Genomic DNA, 22,517 nt, shown 5'->3' with positions numbered 1-22,517 from the left:
TTTCTAACAGCTGTTATCACATTCTCCTTTACTCTGTTTTCAGTAAATGGCAGACAGAAAAACAGTTAGATTTTTGGTTTGGTTTGGTTTTAATCAGGGCAGCCTGTAGATTTATGGTTATGCAATAATATTATTAAATAATTCCTGACTACAAATTTTGAAAATTTAAGCACCAGTATGTTCAATTGTTCTTTTTTGTTGTTGTTGCTGTTTAAGTTGAAATTTCTAAAAGTTAGAGGTTAAGAATGTTCTTGTCTTGAATGTTCTTGTTCTTGAGGCAGGACCTCAACATATTTTATCCAGATGGAAGTCCTCCATTGTCCTCCACATTGTCCTCCACTGTACCTCTTCATTTTCCTGTGTATATATCACAACTACAGCTTGAGTTCATCATCTTGTTTCTAGCATGATTTGATGGTCTCCTGCAAGCATCAGGAAATAACTTTATACTGATTACTTGCTTCATATCTCTCTAACCTGACAGTAATCCCTTAAATATTCATTTTCTTTCAAGAGGTCACTGACAATAAATAAATAAATAAATAAAAATATAAATTCTATTTTTGAGAGTGCTCCCTCTTGAATTTTGCCTTTCTTAAGAAGGCTGTGATGGTTGAATTTAGTGCTCTAGTCATACCAATCTTTCCAACAGGATTCAGTAATATATAAGGTTGAATTTATGATTATAGATGAGCAATTATAGTTCTTTTCATTTAAAACTCAAGTACAACCAAGGGAAAAAGGGCTTGACCAACGGTGCAAAACATAGTGATTTTGCATTAAATAGGTGGACTTTCTCTCTTCTTTATATTCTTTCACACTTTCAGTGCAGTGATCTTCTCACCATCATAGTCAATCTGCCTTCCTGAGTTTCTCCTTATTGTAGTAAAGAGCAAGCCATACATTCTTGTCAGTCTGCTCCACACAGAAGGCAGACATCATTGCATTACATTATTTATGTACATTTCTGCCTGTTCTCTTCTTTGACTTTTGGGACTGATAAGATTTTTTAAAAGATCTTTTAAATGTTACTGCCTGTTGAATTTTTTGATTGTTAGGGTTATTTGGAAATGAACAAAGAAGTCTAATTAGTAGAAGAGCTTTAACACTTTAGTAACCACGTGATGTCATTATGGCAAGAGATACTGTAAGTTCCATTTATCTGAACATAAATGATATTATTGCAGTTTTTGGAAAAGTGCTTATTATCAGCTGGGAAGCAGTATGTTTTCATCACTGTTCACAGTCTCAGGAAAGCAATTTTTCCTTTTTTGAGAATAATTTTAAGCCTATATAAGCATACATCACATGTTGCACACCTTTTAATATTAATATCTACCTGCCACAGGGAGTTCTCTGAAATCTATTTACTCTGACAACTCTTCAGACCTCTTGTCCGTATACTCAGCAAGAAGTTATAACTTCTACATCCAGCCACATGAGGCCACAGCACATTTGGATCCAGAAATGATCACATACAACTGAGGCAAACAGCTACTTTCCATATGCCTCAAAAGCAGGTTGTAAAATAAGCAATTCTAAATGCCTATTCTAATTTCACACTTCTTTGTAGTGTAAGTCATTAGTTTGAATACTTGATAAGTAAAGCACTGTCATTTACACAGTTCAAGGAAAGTATTAAAAGTGACTTTACAACTCATACTTTGGTTTCTTGAAAGCCATTGCTATTGCAGGATTTCTCTGCTGGAACTACTTTAGGACTTATCTTTAAAATGGTGTTAGATGAGAGGTTTCATGAATCTGAATGGCAGCTCAATGCAAAAGTAATATATAATCTATTACAAAAAAAAAATAAAATTCGTCTATTACAAAAAAATAAAATACAGAAAACCTCTGTATAAGGGCTCGCTTTATGCCTAGTTCAGAGATTACTCCCGTCTCCTGAATATGATCATTACAAAAATCACTACCTCCTCTGCAGAAATATAAATATATATAACCTGTAGAACTGTGATAAAATGAATCAGTTATTTGTTAGTGAAAAGCAAGCAAATGGATCACCTTACAAACTCTGCTGTCATTTAGAAATACTTGAACACAGAATTAAATGTTTCAGTCGCCAATAATGCCAACACTTTCAGAATTCTAATGTGTGAAAGATAAAACCATCTTTAGTGTTTTAAATGTAACAAGAACTGCCACAGCTCAGCAATTTCAGAATCACAGGACCACAGAACAACAGGAAGCTCAGGAGATCATACAGTCCAGCCTCCTCCTCAGTGGTGGGTCAAACCAATGTTATTTGTATTATTAAATTCTTTGTTTTTCAGAAATATTTATTTGTACATGGAGTCATGCTCAGTTCAACTTGGAGGTTATAACTCTCTGCTTCATTGTTATTGCTTTTAAAGCCTGAAGGAGGATTTGGAAAAAAAAAAAAAAAAAAAAAAAAAAAAAGTAACAATAAATGCATACTGAATTAAACAGGATTAAAATAAAGTCTGCTCATCATTTTTGGTTGATAAGGGAATCTAGTGATTTCAGCCAATCAGTATAATTTTGCTGTTATTACTTCAACTTTCTAAAGAAAAAATAATAATAAAAAAAAATCAAGATTATAACTGTGAGCTACATTTGGAGAATGACAGAACAGCTGAGGTAGGAAGGTAGTTCTGGAGACTGTCAAGCTTAACATCCCTGCTCAAAGCAGGGGCAATTCAAGGAGGTTGCTCAGGGCCCTGTCCAGTAACATTTGTGAATTTTTCCCAGGATGGAGTTTACACAGTCTTTCTAGGTTTTGTCACCTTTACAGTGCATTTCATTTTGTGCCCATTGCCTCTAGTCCTGTCCCTGGCACCACTTAGAAGAGCCTGGCTCTGCCTTCTTTACTTACTTCCTACAGGTATTTGTACTCATTGATTCAATCCCCTTGAGCCTTCTCTTCTCCAGGCTAAACATTCCCAGTTTTCTCATTGTCTCCTCACTATACAGATGTCCTGATCCCTTCATCATCTTACTGGCCACACCAATACATCTGTGTATCTCTTGTACCAGTGAGGTCAGACCTGGAGAAACCAGTCTGTTCCTCAGTGTGCTGGTGGTAATATACCTAATGCTGCCAGACTCCATAAAGCCTTTGGGCAATGTGTTCCAATGTTTCACTGCTCCCATGATAAAGAAAATTCTTCTACTTATCTACTCAGAATTTCCTTTGTTCCCTCTTTAAAGTGCCCTGTTTAGGATATTAGTTTATGCTAAAACCAGGCAACACATTTAAAACAGGATCTCATTCATGCATTGTGAATATAGTTCCCATTTTTTATGGCTCGAGATATTCAAAGTATATTTCTAAAAAAAAAAAAAAAAAAAAAAAAAAAAACAGATAAACTTAGGGTCAGATGGACATATCAGAATTTACAGTTTGTAACTTCCAACCAGAATCGTAAGATATTTGTTCCTGAAGGAAGAATACTTTTAAACTTTTATGCAGAATCAAGAATCCATATCCTCATCCAAGAGAAAGCTATAAAAACTAATAAAAACAAATCACAGGATTAGAAATACTGCCAAACATCAGTTTTTAATTTTGCTTGATTTCATCTAATTATACTTACTTTTATAAGTACTTCAATATTCTTAGCTCTGATCTGCATGTTGTGTCATACTTTTACAGTGCTGAATTTTACGTTTTATGATCAAAGAAAATATAGAGATACTGCCATGGAAAAATAAATAAATAAAAATCTGGAGGTTCATAAATGTTTGTTTATACATAATCAAAGTGTCATAGTGTCAAGGTATTACCACCGAGAGGTAAGTATCTTCAAAATATGGGTATACTTAGTCTCTAAATTTACCTAAAGAAAGCTTAGAAAATAGTAAAATTATTTTTTATTAATGTCTGGATTCTAAAATATTAGAGTTTATATTCCTAGGTTGTTTATGGAACCATAAAAATAGAAGATCTTTGGTACATATTTTGTACCAAGATTTTGGTACATGTAGAATACTTCTAAATATGATGCCACAACTCTCTTATCTTTACCTTTTGGTAAAATAATGAACATTGTGATTGCTATGTTAAGGTAGTGAAGAATCACTGTATTAATTCTCAAAAATACTTGCTCTGAAGTTCTGAAAATTAAACGTAATTAATACCTAAATTTTATAATGTTCTTCTCCTTTGAATATTTTTTGAAACTTATTCACTAGTTTATGAATAAACTGAAGTGTTTTTTGTTGTTATTGTTGTTTTATATATATATATATATATATATATATAAAACATTCTCCAGTCACTTGTTCCTTACAAACAGATAATTTGACTGCCCTGTGCTGAATTGATTACAAAGAATCCACAGTCTTCATCTTCTACATGGATATAAGTTCAGACATACCAAATGTCACATCATCAAGATCAATCACATGCTCTTTGAGTTATATCTTTGGGAGAACAAAACACATTTTATTCCTTTATATACTACCTAGAATCTTTTGAGCCCTAAGCTATAATCAATAAACCAGGTATTTAGTGGTTTTATCCTTACTATGTGTTTATACTGTACAAGGTAACTTGAAGGAGCATGGGGAATACACACTAAGTTCTAGACCACATTGAGTATCCTAGTATTTAAAAGGTAAATACTGCAAGAACAACTTGTGGAAGCCAGGTCCCAGAAGAGGACTCTGGACTCTTGCATGCACTTAGCTTCTTTATACAATGAACTGGAAATGACAGTGGTGTAAAACACACTAAAAGAAAAAAAAAAAAAATATATATATATATATATGTATATATACTACATATAAACAGGGCGCATCTATGTCCCACTGCAAAATAAGGCTTCTTAAAGTTTTGTGTGGCCAGAAGAACAGCATGTGAGGGACAGTGATCCCATAGCCTACTTGTTATGGCACCCAAATATGATTTTGATTCTCTTACAGAAGAAACTATGTAAAACTTCAAGTTTCTGGGCAAGTGCTCTGACTGCATTATTGCAATAGTCATAAATACCACTATCTCCTGGCCACTTCATCTGCTGGAAAGATCTTACAGAAATACAATGTATTTTATTAAGGCCTATTTCTATTATTAAGTAATAGCAGGCCGTATCAGCTAGAGCTGGTCTAGATAGCATACACAAAGGCAGATCCATAAATGTCCAGCACCTGGAGCCAACTAAGACAAAAAGGGAGCTGACTTGTGCATTTATGCATTCCTAAAAGCAGGCTAAAATTCCATGAAGGGGATTTTTTTTCAATCAGTGTTTTGGTCTTCCATGTATAATACTAGCTTAAATCCTCAGTAGAAGCATACGACTTACTCTGTACTGAGCCCATAAAGCTGTTATAACAACTTTGAAGAGATTTCTCCAGATGACTATTAGATTGCAGAGCAGGAAAAAGGATTTGGCTAATAACTTTTCATTTTGTTCATTACAGCCACTTCCACAGCAGCCGATTGTGATGGTAAAATTAGAACTGCAATTTTATGTATGGTGATTAAGCAGAACAAGCAGTTGCAGTATGATGAAAGAAAGACATGGTTTCAGAAATACCTGGCAAATACTCATAGTCTGAGAACATCAATGTTTTTTTCAGAGTTATGGAAAACAAAGTTAGGCACTTAAGCTCACTGTACAGCACACAGGGAGAGTTAAGTGCCTTAGGATGGGACTCAAACACATCTGGCATACTGGGACTGGAGGTGGTTAGAGCTGGAGCAATGAGCCATTACAAACTGAGAAGTGCATCTGAAATCCCACCCTCCTCAGGGTTTAGGCAACAGACATTATAACTCTATGCTCTCAGGGACCAAAGCATGCTCTGAGAATGTCTACACTTCGCTGTATTTCACTCTTTTCAGGTAAACCTGGAGCATGGATGTGTGGCTATGCTTATTTCTCCATATGTAGAATCATAGAATGGTTTGGGTTAGAAGGGACCTTAAAGATCATCTAATTTCAAGGACTCTGCCATGGGCAGGAATGACACCCACTAGATCAGATTGGCCAACGTTCCATCCAGCCTGGCCTTCAACACCTCCAGGGATGGGGCATCCACAGCTTCTTTGGCTGGTCCATTGCCTTGCTAACCTCAGAGTAAAGAATTTTTTCTTAGTATCTAATCTAAATTTACTCTCTTTTAGTTTAAAACCATTTCTCCTTGTCCTATCCCTACACTCCCTGACAAAGTGTCCCTCCCTAGCTTTCCTGTAGGCCTCCTTTAGGTTTCCCCATGTCCTTCTTGTGCTGGGGACCCCTGAGCTGAACGCAGAACTCCAGGTTGGGTCCCACAAAAGCAGAGTAGAGGAAGAGAATCACCTCCCTTGCCCTGCTGGCCACACTTTTTCTGATGCAGCCCATGAGATAGTTGGCTTTCTGGGCTGCAAATGAAAAAAAACAACAAATTGGGCAACAAATTCAGGCAGTATTTATACAGTCTCTTGGACATACAGCTAAGAATTCCAAAGTAATACAATCCACATATTCTCAGTAGACATGAATCATCAAATTTACTGCACAGTGCCCTCTCCCCTTTACAGCTATGCTAAGGATGTCCTATACTATGTGAAATCATTTGGGGTTGGAGATGCAAGCTGTCTTTGCAAGACAATTACAAGACCATCTGCAAAGCAGTGGTATGTTGGGCAACAACATTTAAAGTTTCATTTTCCCAGTTCACATAACCAGTTGAGCCATTGAACTAACTAGGAAATTATGCCCTGTTGGTTCATCTGCAGGAACGAACATGAACTTTTAGACATAAAAATAAATGCTTACTATTCAAAGGAACAGACTGCAAGCCATGACTAATTGGCAACTTGTTTCCTTTAAGTCTTCCTAGCACTACTTGTGGCAATGGAAAACTAAAAAATTAAGAATGAGCTGAAAAGAAAGAACAAACCACAGAATTATTTATTGTTATAAAGATTAATACAGAATTTGTCTGTCTTGTTTTAATGGTTTAAATAAAAATAAAAATAAAAATAAAAATAAAAATAAAAATAAAAATAAAAATAAAAATAAAAATAAAAATAAAAATAAATAAAACACCTTTTAAGACAATGTAAATAGCAAATTCATACATCTCTTATTGTGGTCTAACCGTTAGACAAATTAATAGGAGAATAGGAGACATGTCAAATTAGTGCAGGGACATCTTTTACGAGGGGAGACCTTATTTTATAATTGGATATATGCCTCATGCAACCTTGAGTGCAATCTATGCATAAGGTGGCTATGATAATTATAGTTCCAAAATTGTAGCTTGAGGTCTTGATCAATGAAGGTGGATGTGTCAGGAAGTGAAACTTAGGGCCTCATAGCTCATAAAGAGAGGATTTTATCACATTGTCAGGAAGACTTCCAACAGTAAGGACACAATTGCATTGGTCACAAGATTTTTTACATTATCTACTCAAAGAATTCATTATCAATGTTAATGTTATTTTGAAGCAATATCAGTTTTGGCAACTGCCACATTACTAAATTTCATTAGCTAAGACACAGGTATCAGAAAAGATTTCATGAAGGTCACTGATGAAAAATCAAATTTGCTTGAAGACACATTTCTTCCAGAGTGTCTGATCACAGGAAATTTCTTATCACCATTATCATTATACACAAATAACATACAGGCTCCTTATACAACAGTAAGCTATTGGTTTCCCTGATCTATCCTTCTCTTTCTGATTGGCAAATCAGACTTTTTTTTTTTTTTTTAACCTTTTAACTTCTCATAAGCAAGCAGAATATTGCAGGTGAAGGGCCAAAACAGCTGGAGAGTAGGAAGTCAAAGGAAAAAAAAAAAAAAAGTCAAACAAAACTGCATACATAGCACCCACCTAGGCATGTCAGCCACATTCCTGACTGAAAATTAATTCTGATACAATGCAAGAAAATGCAACCACATTTACCTGAAATGTAACACTGCCCCATCAGCAGTAAACTGAGCCATCAGGAGTGAAGACAGTTTTAGATAATTCTAAATATGTCTGTCTATATATGTAAATATATATAAGCCTGTAACAATCAGCACCAACCGTAGTCTTCACATCTTTCTTTAGTATTTGCTTTTCATTTTGTTAACAAGACCTAAACATAATACTGATTGCTATTGCTTGCTCAATCACCCTGCTTTTCTCAGTAGGATTTAGAGTCTTCAAAAAATAATCAATAAAAATCTGCTTACTTAAACAAGACTTTGGATTGATCTTTTAAATTAAACAATAGACATTAGGAAAATAATCTCTTTAGCATGATTATGTCTTTATAGAAAACAACAACAACAACAAAGAAAAATGAAACAAAAACATTATTATGAATGATGCAAGTCTACCCCACTTTCCCAGAACTGACTTTTTCCTTGCAAATACAGAATTCTTAAACAGAATAGTGGATCTAGTTTGGGAGTTTGTTTACAAATGCGAAATGCAGCATACAGCTTTTGATTTCTAATTGTATACTGTTTCAAATTGAGACTGTCATAGATCTTTTACAAGCTCTTATTTTCCAAATGGTTATGACAAAGAACTTTCTTGCTCTGTTTTAAAGAACGAATTAAATCTTTCTTTGTGTCAACATGGCAATGTTTAATAATGAATACAGCTCTAAAGTACTTCATGCAATAATTTAGACTGCCTGGTTGGAGATCTTTCACTCCCACAGCCATATATTTTCTTGTTTCAGCATCTGAATATTGAAGGATTTGAATGAATCTTTCAGAAGCTGTGCCACTAATCTTTTTACTTTTGGAAAGAAAACTGACATAATGAATCCACCTCCTGATACATATTGCACCTTCACAGTAGCTTAATTATAAGTAGCCAGAGAACTTTCCTAGCTTAGTGTAGTATCATAAAGCAAACAAAGCTCTTAGTGGTTATGCTGTAAATCCTTCTGTAGCTTATTAATCAGCCTGTGATATGCTGTACATCGGATAACATATAGTCTAATGGACTTCAGCAAAACACAGAAAGATGAGGACAGAACTTCAGTGGGGAAATACTTTCCTTTTTCTTTGAGAATTAAGAACAGAATGTGACATAATTTAACACAGAGCTCAGAAATCTCAGGCTATTCATTTCATAAAAATGAACAAAACCAAGGCAAGAGAAGAAATCAAATGAAATCTGGATTTGTAACTCCAGTTAGAAATTACAACACAGAGAGCCAGGAAGAGCTTCTCAAAGACAGTTAAGAAAGGTACTATTCTGGAATTATTCTTCAAGGAAAAGTTTAGACTCAGTTACTTAAGCTTTCTACAGTTATGAGTCTCGAATGTGATAAGAAGGCAAAGAAAATGTCTCAGAACAAGTCTGAGCTGAAGAGTTGTGTAATGTGTTCCTGTTCTCAGTGTAATGTTAGGACCAAACCTTCTTACTCCAACTATGGATTATTTCAGCAGCAATTTTGTATGCATGTGTTAGTGCTTTTCCAACAAAGCTTTAGGGCTTTTAAGCTGCAATGATCATAACTATTTTCCCTGACTGAAATTCTGGTTTTGATATCTGTGATAACTAAGGCTAAAGGAAATAAATGTGTTTCCAAATCACTTTAACTTCAAATAAAACACAAGTATGCCTTGTTTATCCATTTTTTTTCTCAAGATGGGTTAAAACTTAGCTGAGCCAGGGGAAAGCATGCAGCAAGAAGTACTGCTCTAGAATGGTACCCCAGGAATCACTCTAGAGGTATGGAGCACTGAGGATACCAAGAATTAAGACAAATACCATACTGGTCATAACGCAGATGAATCATATACCAAGAGCGCTACAGTGCACTAGAGAATCAAGCCCTTTGAACAGCCTCTATTATAAGAGGATTTGTACTTCAGATCTTACTTTTCTATAAACATATGAACAATTTATTACTTCTTCAATGGAACATAATTAAGCTTTTTCTGTTTTTAAAGGCCAGAAATATTTTATTTCAATTTCAAAATTAGATTGTGGGAGTAATGGCATAAAGCAATACATTTTTTCATACCAGTTTTGCCTTGAGTTAGTTGGTGAAAGGAACTGGACAGAAAGCAGTCCCAGGGTTTTCCAAGGTAGCTACTAAGAAACAAGTCAACAAGCTAGTCTTATAGAACATACCCAAGCTACCTTTCAGAAACAAAATAAAGCGGTTACTCCAGCACACCTCGTACCAAAATTACCAACTCTGGCTTTACAAAAATTCTAGGTATGGGCCATATTTGGGGGATCAGTGGTTAACAAAGATGGAAACTAGATTTTTGGATTTTAAATGTTGCAATAATTACAAAAATACAATAGTACAATCTTAATACTTTTGAGTAAATTAACATTGATGGCCAAGACACAACTAAAAAGTGACAAAAATATTGTATTTTTAGGAAGAAAGGTAGTTTTCGATCATTATAAACTACAAAGCAGAAGAATCATATACAGATGGGCAACCAATTAGCATCTGATTTCCCTAAGCTAGCTTTCAAATAAGAGACCAAAAAAAAAAAAAGATTTTTGTAAAGTCAGATACAGAGAAAAATGCAAAGGTGATCTCAAAATGTAATAGTGCAATTGCTGAGAAACTATAATGTTGCTCCCACTCAACAATGGGAGACTTTAAGCCACATCTATGGGTCACAATGTAAAAAAAAAAAAAAAATAAAATAAAAAATAAAAAATAAAAAATAAAAAATAAAAAATAAAGCTATATGATTAAAGCATCAATGCAACAGTGTTGACAGAATTGAGCAGAACTGAGAACAGAATCCAAGATTATCGTTAATATCGTTAGTGTCACACAGGTATATCCCCACAAATCATGTGTCCTTTTCCCACAAACACTCAAGAGGAGACACACTGACCATCTATGGGTTAGATGGAAATTTAGTAGCACTACTGTCCAGTGTCTTGAGCCATACAGAAAACAGGTACTAGACAGATATAAAGTACTAGAAAAAGCACAGTGAAAAAAAATATCTCAGACCTGGAAAATAAATCAGCATATATCACAGTCTGCCTCATCTAGCATAGCAAAGATGCCAAAACACAAGCTGATTTTCCAACAAAGAAAACCTTAGGTCTGTCTATCATATCAGGGCAGGGAGCAGGAGAGAAAGAAGAGATACAATCAAAGCCAAGCATCTCCTCAGAAGGACCTCCAGAAAAAGCAGCAGGAAGTGGTAATAAACCACCCTAGGGGGACGTGATAGAATACCTCTTGCAGCAATGACTGCAAAGGGCAATACTGAAACGTTTTGGTAACTGAGCAAGATTCTATTTGGAAGGTCCACACTAGTTGAGGGGCTGTGGAAACCACACAAGAAAAGACTCCAATGTCTTTTACAGAAACTACCAAATAGAAAGAAATAAAAACAAAACAAAGATAAGCAATAAGACACAAGAATCTGATAAAAGTTAAACAGGTAAAAAAATCCATACTCTGATAATATGCAAAACTGGGTGCTGTAAACACTTTACCAATTAATTGAGCTAGCAATAAAACAAGATTTTATGTTTGGAAAAAACATCAATGTTCATATGTTATGGCTTTTTTGTGTGTTTTTTTTTTGTCCCACCCCTTTCTTTTTCTTCAAGAGACGATGTAGACTGAAGGAAAGAATATCTGGAGGAGAGGGAGTATCTGATGTATTCAGAATTAAATGTGTTTTCCCAAATGCAGGGGATACTTCATAGCAAAATAATACCCCTGCTTTTCCAGTACCATCAATGGGCATCCTGGGACCAGAGAGGCTCTCCCATGAGAGCAGCCCTGAGCCAGAGACCCAGGCACTTCCAGACCAGCCTGCTTTGGTCTCGTGCTGCTTCCTCTGATTTTTCAGAAATTTTCTAATTAGCTCTATTATAAAGAACATAATAGAAAAGAACTCTGAAAGTGTTTGAACTGGGAGAGGTAAATATTCCTCTGCTGCTAGCAGCTGGCAGAAGTGATTTTGTGGCCAACCTGCAATGCAGATGAAGCATTTCCAGATCTGTGGAGAAACACATAACAAGTATTTTGCTGCTGCGGCAATTCTAAGCACAAGTTGTCAAAGGGTTAGGCATTCCAGCTGATGTCTAGTAACTGTTTGTCAATGACTTCAGAATCTACTGCCCTTAAGCAGGGAATCTTGGAAAAAAGGCAAGTATTATCACCTCTCATTTCTGAATCTCCAAAATTTTCTCAACTTTATTGTACCACAGATTTTTTTAAGCATTTGCTGTGAAACATGTGAATAACAGTAGAGTTGTCCTGAAAATTTTGTTAAAGCAGTATTTAAGACAGACATTCTTTTTCTAATTTTTTCAATTTAGTCCCATTTAAATTAAAAATTTAACAGAGGACAAATAAATAAAATAAATAAAATAGTAATATGAGATCTGTGTAGAATGGATCATACACATTTTACATTATTTAGAACTTACACATGATTCAGGCTTCACCATATAAGCTGAATGTGAACAAATCAATAAACACCTTCATATAAAAACAAAATTGTTTTTGTTTTTCCAGAAACAAAATTCTCAGCAAATGCATTTTGCTGACACCTTTTTCATCCAGACTCGGAAATAGGAAAATAGGCAAATTTTCTATACTGAATGAAAAGGTAATATGTGACTAGCTCAAAATTTAAATCCTGTATTTCTATCTTCTAACAGGATTTCAGTGAAATAAGAATTTTTAAAAAAAAAAAAAAAAAGAGGTATTTATTCAACAGTATGCTTCATAACAAGTTTTTAAATTTTTGTTTACTTTGTAGACGATCACCTATTTAATCTGCATTATTGATCCAACACTGAACAAATGTGAATGAATGAATATGGAAAAACAGACAAGAAGAACAAAACTAATAAAAAAGATATTTTTTGCTTCAGAACATGCAGGTCAGAGTTAGAATAAAAATACAGGTTCAGTATGATAGCTTTGATATTATTACCAAACTGATATTATCAGTTTGGTAGCTTTGACCTAACTCTAGAACTTCATTTAAATACTTTCATTCACATTTTATGTAACAAACTGAACTTGCTGACTTTAGATCAAATGCAAAAACAGTGTACACTGTCATTTACTGTTCTCTCCAACAGTAGAAATACAAGACAAATGAGATCAAAAAGAACAGCTAATCATATTTAAATTAAGTGAATACTGGACAGAAGCCAATTTCAAACTGAGAGAAAGCCAGATTAAGCCAAGTCATCTCACTGTAAATCAGTCTCATACATTTAAACAGAAGACAGAAAGAAGTGGAGGGAAGGTCCTGCTACATCTTGCAGGGCATCTGCTATAGAAGATATGCACTTTTTACCATACCTCAGTCTGGAAATTTTCTGAAATTTTCAATTTAAACTTCATGAAACAAATTTCTGTGATTAACAGTGACTAATGTTTCCACTGAGGTACAACTGAAATAATGCACCAGGAATCAACATCGGAAAGAAAGAACTTTCACTACTAAGTTAATTCTTCTGCTCTGGGCTTGTCCTCGCAGGTGTATAGCAACATTAATTTCTCTAAGTTTGAGGATGAATATACAACTAACTTCCCAAGCCATAATCCATCCTACCTTGCACATGTACACATCTGTGCTACCCACAGAGACACAGCCTAATTAGGAGGCATGATACTGCTGATCTAACTCCCCATGCATTTTCTTCCCCAGCAGCAACCACACAGCTTCAGGAGGGCTGCGTCAATAACAGCAAAGCTCCTGCTGGCAACTTGTATCAAGGGGAGGATTTGTAGAACTAAAAGGTCTCTCTCCCTCCAAATTCAACAGAGCCTCTCTCAAATGAGGAGAATCTTCACATGAAATTCTACCTGAAGGTCAGTCCTGCTGTGTTTTCTTCCTGTTCAGGAGCTCCCAGGCATTTCTATGATGAAGAAAGTAAAACTTCCTTATGTGCACAACTAACTCCCGAAAGCAGGACCAGAATGTCATCTGGTTTGCACCTTACATAAGTCCTCAAGAAGTGTTTTCCCTAGCACACTTTGCCTGTTAAAATTACAACACCAGCAAAGAAAGTCTACAAAATCCCTCCAATCCCAGGAGATAAAATAGGAAAGCAAAGAAAACAAAAAAATGATGATAATAGTGAACTGAGGGCTGAGAAGCCAAAGACTCTAGTTTTGTGGTGTGCTGGGTCATATTCCAATGGGAGACTGGCCTGTTCAAATGGGACCGCCTGCATCTCATAGATAGAAGTAGCTAATCTTCTTAGCCAAAGACTAGTTTAAATGCCCTTTTCATTGCTCAGACTAATGATACATAGAAATTGTGCAGTGAAGCAAAAGTAGCACAAACTCACTGTGCTGAAACAAACGTGACAAGGAACGTGATTTTTTTTTTTTTTTCAAAATGTTTATGTGCCCATGCCAGAGCTCCAAGTAACAAGCACGAGGATTTAGAAAATCCTGACATTAACAAGAAGAAATATGATTCAGTGGGCAGCATAGAAACCTCTGAGATGATTTGTGTTATGGAGGTGTTAAAAAACACTAGCTATAGGCTGTATTAACATGTACCTTAATGAGTAACAGAGCCAACAAATAAAGTCTGTTTTCGTATAGTGTCCTACAATTCTACACACAAAAACACCTTAAATCCTGCTTCATAATCCTCTGTTCTTTACCACTTGTCCACATTTTCTCTGCTTTTTTCCACTGCTTTTAAAATTCTCAGTGCAATCAGTCACATTCTCATAATCAGCAGCTGGACAAGAAGCAACAAATGTAATGGCAGGCTCCCAGTTACCTCCATGCTCATGTCACAGCCTTTCCTTCATTTGGATCCCTCTCCCCAGCAGTTTCTTTATGCAGAAATGTGTAGAGGCTAATAATCTTTGGGAAGTTCTTTGTTAAAATATGGTTTCAGTTGGACAGTGGTCAGAAATTATCAGGAGGAACTGACAATAAAATCACATCAGTCTTGTTTCAGAAGGAAACCAAAAGCTAAGAGCATCAGTGATTTTCATTAATATCAGCTGTCTTTCTGGCAATTCAGGTATTGGATCTTGAATGCCTATGGACTTCTGTGATAATATAACAAATCTCAGGGTAGGCTCTTTAATACTCCGTGACATCAAGTTAGAGAACTAAAGGAGTTTCCCTTTCTAACATGTGAAGCTGCCCCATGTTAATACAGGAGACTTCTTTTTTCTGCCAGAAGTCCAGCCCACAAAGTGAGCAATACATCATGATTAGAGTACCTACAGTTTTCTCAGAAAATGTTCCAACATGAGACTCTGAATCCTAAACAAGGTTTCTGTGTTGTGAATCTCATTATGATCTAATCACTGGACCTGTAGCAGTTACCTGTCTAGAAGCCAGCAGTTATGACTAGATTACATTAAATATGTGGAGGGTGGATATTTCAAGCAAGGGGTAATATTTATACTGATTCTGGAAGAGGCTTATTTCCAGAGTTGACAGAAAAGATAAATGAAGCAGACTGTAAGAGAATGTAAACATCACAACAAAGGAAAAAGAAAAATCTCCAAAATGGAGAAGTAGTTCAACAAATTGAGAGAGGTGGCCAGTTTGGTCAAAATCCTCATCCCATTTAAATTCTTATATTAAGATGGCAATTGGGAAACAAGAAGTGACAGATGACAATGGAAAATAGGTGAAACAACAGTCTAAACAAACCAGACAGTTTTGACAGCATAAGAAATTCACATGGAAAGATAAACAGTTGATGGATAGCCTGAAACAGAAGAGAAAGACTGAATTATGAACAATCTCCTCCATTTTGGACAACCTGGATACTATCTGGAATGTATTGGTGTATAAAATAAAATACATAACTAGTCATTTTCAGTGTAGTGCAGATATTGCCAGTGATTCTTCTTTACACTGCTTAACGGCCTCAAATACTCATTGAAAGGGAATGGAGATAAGATGAATGCTGAAGAATTTCATACTGAAGTATTTCCCTGACAGCAAAGAAAATGCCCCATGTTACACCTTCAAACCTTTATGACCCATTGCCAGATACAGAGAATAGTATTAGCACTTTATAAGCAAAATGCCAAAGATTCAAACTGATTGCACACCACAGATGGGAGATCAAAGCCGTAGCAGCAGTCCCCAGCCTGTGTTCAGGCTGTCACTCAGCAAAGTAATGACTGCTGGCACACAGGAATGGCTCACAGGGAAGCTCTCAATTTTCCAGGTTTGAGAAGCTAAGGAATGGGTATATGTGCCTCTCCTTCTAAGAATGAGTGTTCAGAAACAGATTGTGACACCTAGCACATCTCAGTGAAAGTCATTAAGGATGAAATAAGTATTTGCTGTCTAAAACAACTTGCTTTTTCCACAGATTCAAAGAGCACCATTAAAAAATCATTACTTTTTTTACAGTAAGAGATAATTGAATCAGCCAGCAGCTGAAGACAGCCGGTTGAGAACAAAATCTCCCATTCTGTTGCTGATTATAAGTAAATCAAAATTTGTCAAGATGGGAGAAGAAAAGTACCTTCTGTTTAGACACAGTATGAAAACAAGACAGAACAAGGCACCTTCAGACTAAGACTGTTAAGCTCTGATAGTCTCCCTTATTTCACACTGTTGCGGGGCACCAGTGAACTCAATTTATTTTATATACTTATATATATTATATTATATATATTTATATTATATATTATTCACTGTACTTCACACAGTGAAGTAAAGACACTGTCTTTATCAACAGAACACAGTAAGGAGTGTACAGACCACAGCTCTCTTGCAGAAAATTATCTCCCTTTCCTTCCTCTCATCACTATTATAGAATTGTTTGAGTAAGAAAGGCAATGTAATAATTTCCAGCACATTTGTACTTTTTGCCTTTTATTTGATTTCTTGTTTTTGGAGACTTTTTACTGGAGACAATAGGGAAGAGGCAGAAATGAAAAAAAAAAAAAAAAAAAAAAAAGAGAGAGAGAGAAAAAAGTCTCCCAAGTGGAAGAAAAACAGTTAGACAGAAACCTGGAATTCAGGGCTAAAAGACTTCTAGAAAAGTTTTCCAGGCAATCGGTCTTGTATCTGATTTGCTAAGGTAAATGTTCCGTTGTCCTTCTTTTCTTCCCTATTCTCCCCAGTACTCCCAGAATTCTGCATTTCTCTTGCAGGGAAGACAGTCATCAGTTTGCACAGTCACAGGACACCTGCGTAAATCAGATCAAATCAAATGTTCCTGCTAGGGTTAAGAGCTCTGTGTTCACGACTGCCTGCACCAGAGAAAAACAATGGAGTCAGACATCCAAATGCAAATCCTCTACTCAGCAGTATGATGTCACCTTAGGTTTTGTCTATACACACTGTTTTCCTTCTTCTAGATTGCAACACAGAATGACTTTAGCATGATCACAAATTTACATAACTATTTATGGGAGGTTGCTCTGATTCTCTGAGGTGAATTTTCAAGCTTTAAGGGAGGGAGGACAGTCCTGTATTTTTTCAGGCTGAATATTATCTCTCCACTACCGAGAATTACAGATTTTTGTCTATTCCATCTATTCAAGTTACATATTTAATCAAAGATGTTCAAGACAGAGGATTCTGAGGAGTGGAAGGATTTATACTCCGTTTTCCCACTATCTTATACATCATATTTTGCAGATATATGCTGATATATATATGCATACACACTGATTTGCAGATACAAATATTGCTGTTTCTGTGTGACACGACACTTCCACAAACTGTTTCCATTCTTGCTGTACCATCCACTAAGCTTCACCACACTCCCCAGCCACACTATCGCTTGTGTTCTTTCATCATTCAATCGATATATAAAAACCTGCCACAAAGTGGAATTATGCCATGTGAGGATTGATCTAGTGCCTGCAGGACACTGAGCCCAAGCAACAGAGAATCCCTTGATATACTGGTATCATTAATAACATTTAGGATTTTGTCACAGTTGTAGTTGTTAAATACAGAGAAACAGATGCTGTCTCGTAGCAATGCTTCATATCATTATATAAGTTAACACATATATTGACAAAGTCAGCCATTTAAAAGCAACTAGGAGCTTTCTAATTGCCTTTACTTATTGACTGAGCAATTGCATTAAAAAAAAAAAAAAAAAAAAAAAAAAGATTTTCAGGCTCTAGCAGGCAGAAATTGAGCATAAATTAAAAGGATTTAGCACAATGAAATCCCATTCCTTAAAACAAGCTACATCATCTGGAAGTTCCATGTGACAAATTCCAAAATAACAGGGCTCCAGCCACACATTTCATTATAGCCCATGTACTAGGCCATTTTTTACAGAGTGGTAAATGATAGTTTCAAGCTTTCCCTTCCTTTCCCAGCTCTCCCCAGAGATATTCTATTATTTTGTTTCCATAGTAGAACTGATGTTTTTCACATCAGAAAAAAAATAATCCTGAAGCGTAAAAAAAAAAAAAAAAAAGTCTGATATGACAAGCATTGCAAACACAGTTAACAAGCTACTTTAATTATCCTCCTAAGAATTTCCCATTTGTACTCTGATCATCATCTTCTTCACAAACTTAATTATGCTTCATTTGTTCATTCTGCACTCTGCTCAGTGAGTATTCCAGGTGGAAAAGAGGGATCTGTTTGTAAGTGAAACCTCAAGTGATTGCTATATATTATTATTTTATCACTCTGCTACACAATATATATATATATATATATATATATATATATTAATAAAGCAAGATACAAATTATATCTTTGGGCAATACAAATATTGAGTAGGACGCTGAGGTTTTTCCACAGCTGAAAAACAAAACTTGCTGCCTGCATTGCCTGAACAGCTATCAACCTCAAGATCATTACTGGGCAGATGACTGAAGAAATGAAGAAAATCATACTGCTATCATCCGCATTTTAAAGATTAATATTAATAAATTCTGATTCCTCAGCAGAAGAAACCTTTCCACAAACTTGACCTTTGAGAAAGTCAGAAAGAACAGCTGGGAATAAATGTGCTCTCTGAGTCAAATACTGAAACTCTTGCACAGTTACTACTTACAATTTATGTACTCCTAACACTTTTAAAGTCAATAGGAATTATTGCATTATGATTGAGTAGAGACTGAGTAAAGACCCCAGTGTACCATAGTTTAAGGACTGACAAGTTCCTCTACCTTGTTTAGAGCTGAGATTTGCTCACCTAGCATGACTGAACTTTTAGGTTGCTTTTTGAGATACATCAAATTAATTTTAATTAATTGATCTTCTGAGATGAACAACTGTTGTCCCACACTCAAATATTTTGAGCACAATGCCTTGCCTTGGAATCTAGTACTATATGAAAGTGGCTGTCTTTATTTACATGCAACTGCACTGACCTTCAGAATGGTGGTATACTAATTACACAAAATGTTAAGCTTAAAAAGCATCAAACACTAAGGTTCTAAATTAAAAAAGACAGATGTACAAAATATTCAGCATTTGAATATAATTCATTTCATGTCTTACCTGAACCAAATTCCATCCCTTTAGAGATTCAGCAATGATAGAAGTAACTGTTGCACATACGCCACCAAAAACCATCAGATGATTAGGTCCATATTTTATTGCATCATAGAAGGCTTTGAGTCCTTTTGCATTGTCACACTGGGGAAAAGAAAAAAAAAAAAAAAAAAAAAAAAAGAGAGAGAAAATATTCACCATCACAAATAACTTAATGAACTAAGTAATAAACAACTGGGTAGGGATAAATTTGAGGGGTTGCACAGTATAAATTGAACAACATATAACATCTTATGGCCCAGACATGAATAACTTGTGCACTCTGCCTTGGACCCCTAACACGCTGCAGTAAAAGAATAGGAAAGCCCCTCCTCACTTCATTAAAACCCCTTATTTCTTCCTTCCAAAGCAGAGCTGGGACATCCGAATTTTGATATTATCTTTTGACACAGAATAAAAATAGATAAATAAATAAATGAGAAATTATTCTGCATTCAGAGCTACCATTTCCCAAGGCAAAATTTGGAATGTAACACTAGATGTCAGCAGAACTTTCATAGTTGAAGGAAAATTTGACATTACCCATTGTGCCTCTTTGTAAAGCAAGTTCCATCTCTAACAAAACTCCTAAGAAACTTGTTCTTAAAGTCCATGCTCAGCACTCTGTGCAAAATACATACATACATATATATATATATATATATATATATACACATATACACGCACATATGTGTGTACACACATATATACTAAAGAGTCTGTCATTTAGAAGGACAACACAAAGCCTTCAAAAAATATCAAAAGAATATTCTAAGAGTATTCCTAGAATACACTAGGAATTAATTTGTCTGCTCTAATAGCCTGCCCTGCTTTGAGCAGAAGACTGGACTAAATGACTTTCTGAGGACCCATTCAACATGACTTGTTCTGGGATTTTCTGATAATTAGTTTGGCAATTATCCAATTGCATTAATTTGTTCAATTTTAAATAACTATACCATAAATTGTGACCAGGACTGACAATAGAAATAAAGAGTAAGAGTCAGTATCACAAAATATTTGAATATCAGTCATTGACTGGAGTAGTATTGATCATTCATAATAATTTATGTAGTCCCATCTTAATTCCTGAGCTTGAAGCAGTGTTAATAAAACATGTACCTGAAGTTCAGAATTTGATTCCAAACTGTACTGGAAGTCAGCCTGCCAATGGGCTCTAATGGTAAGTACCACTTCTCTAGTAGCAGACACTTCTTTATCTCCCATTTTGAAACAATATCCTCTGCCCTTTTTTCCCTCCTCTACAAATTCTTCCTCATAATCTTTACATGAACTATTTTTTGTACACCAACGTCCTATGTTTCATTGTAACTATTCAATAAAACAGTTCACTTACTATCAGCATCCAAGTAGTAATTGTTTTGCGTTCTGTTGAAAGAATAAAGATTTTGCCTAAGAAGTTTGCAAGCTTATATTAATCTTCTTACTGAATTAATATGCTAAAAGAAAAAGTATTCTATTTACATGCTACTTGCCAGAATAGAATTATTCCTCTTACTTATTCAGAAGGATACAGGTTATTGCTGCAGAGTTTAAAATTGCATAATATAGAACAACTTTTTCTTTCTTATTAAAGGAAAAAAAAATCAGTATGGCAGAGGCTCCCTTGTCAGTTTGATGGATCGTTGGCAAGCTCATAATGTGTAGGAATCAAGACTGTGATCAGGCAGAGTCCTCCATCCTTACACCTCCACCCCCTACTTAAAGATCATTTTTTTATTCCAAGTGCAGCTAAATATTCTACTACTGAGGGGTCTGGAGAACAAGTCCTATGAGGAGCGGCTGAGGGAGCTGGGTTTGTTCAGCCTGGAGAAGAGGAGGCTCAGGGGTGACCTTATCGTTCTTTATTAAAGGAGGCTGTAGTGAGGTGGGGGTTGGTCTATTCTCCCACGTGCCTGGTGACAGGACAAGGGAGAACAGGCTAAAGTTGCGCCAGGGGTGTTTTAGGTTGGATATTAGGAAGAACTTCTTTACTGAGAGGGTTGTGAGGCATTGGAATGGGCTGCCCAGGGAAGTGGTCAAGTCACCATCCCTGGAGGTCTTTAAAAGACGTTTAGATGTTGAACTTAGCGATACGGTTTATTGTAGGACTTGTTAGTGTTAGGTCAGAGGTTGGACTCAATGATCTCGAGGTCTCTTCCAACCTAGACAATTCTGTGATTCTTTACTTCTATAAGCAACCAAGGACTCTAGAAATTTAAATACAATATATAGAAACTGTACTTAACTGACATTTAGCCAAATCTTTGCCCTCATTCACCCCACCATTTCAACCTGCAGCAAAAGAGATTATTGACTTGATTTTCTAACCAACTTAAAATCAGAGAATATAATTCATATTTTTGCACTATGTCATATGTTTTCAGTGTTTCACTGAATAAAAGTTTAAAAAGAATACATATATGAAATAAGGACGTTGATAGTAAAATAACAGTTGGAATCTGTAGCCCATGAAGCAGGTATACGTATAAGAAGTTATGGAGAAATAAAATTCTGTATTTTAAATGATAAAGATGTACAATCTGTTATCTGAAGTACACTTCATACTAAAATTTACTTTTACTTTACAAAACTTTTATGCATCCTTTAACTACTATTTGCCTACACAATTTTTTCTCACTGTAGTAAAGTCACTATATGCAGTGGGTAAATTTGCTGGGAAGTTCAGATTGCTATTATAAACAGGGTTCCTCTTTCTTATTTATTTGGTCTCTGCATGTTTATAAAGACACTTTCATGAAAACAACTCTCTTCCAGCCACTCATCATTTCTCCTTGGAATATATGCTGAAAGCTTTATTTGTCTTTTCTAAAGTATAAAGGTTTGCACTGCGGAGATATATTACTGATCAGTCCAAAGTATGTGTGGGGTTTTATTGAATGAGATTCAGTTACAAGCCTACCATGTTGCCTTTTAAGCCACCACAATTAATTAGAAGAGTCAGTCTGCTCCTTGAGCAAAACTGTAAAAATGGTCCAAAATGTTTCCCAGAAATGAAGAAAAAGGATTTAAAACTGAGAATGGACAAAAAGCTGGACAGAAACAAAAGGAAAAACAATAGAGATGGAAGAAAGCAGACTTTCACATTTGTTTAAT

The 22,517-nt window shown here is 35.5% G+C and overlaps 1 protein-coding gene across 1 annotated transcript in view; it reads right to left on the bottom strand.

The window, feature by feature from the left end:
• GABBR2 (gamma-aminobutyric acid type B receptor subunit 2) overlaps nt 1-22,517 on the bottom strand; it is a gene marked incomplete at both ends in the record, with an annotated part of 496,416 nt that overhangs the window by 368,253 nt on the left and 105,646 nt on the right. Inside the window, one exon of the mRNA XM_082753404.1 lies at nt 19,368-19,505. Coding sequence (XP_082609530.1) covers nt 19,368-19,505 — 138 coding nt within the window. The remainder of the gene's footprint in view (nt 1-19,367; nt 19,506-22,517) is intronic.

Source organism: Aythya marila (assembly GCF_965140915.1).
Source record: "Aythya marila genome assembly, chromosome: 2".
Lineage (NCBI taxonomy): Eukaryota > Metazoa > Chordata > Aves > Anseriformes > Anatidae > Aythya > Aythya marila.
The sequence above is the reverse complement of the archived record's forward strand: the minus strand, read 5'-3'. Positions and strand labels throughout refer to the sequence as shown.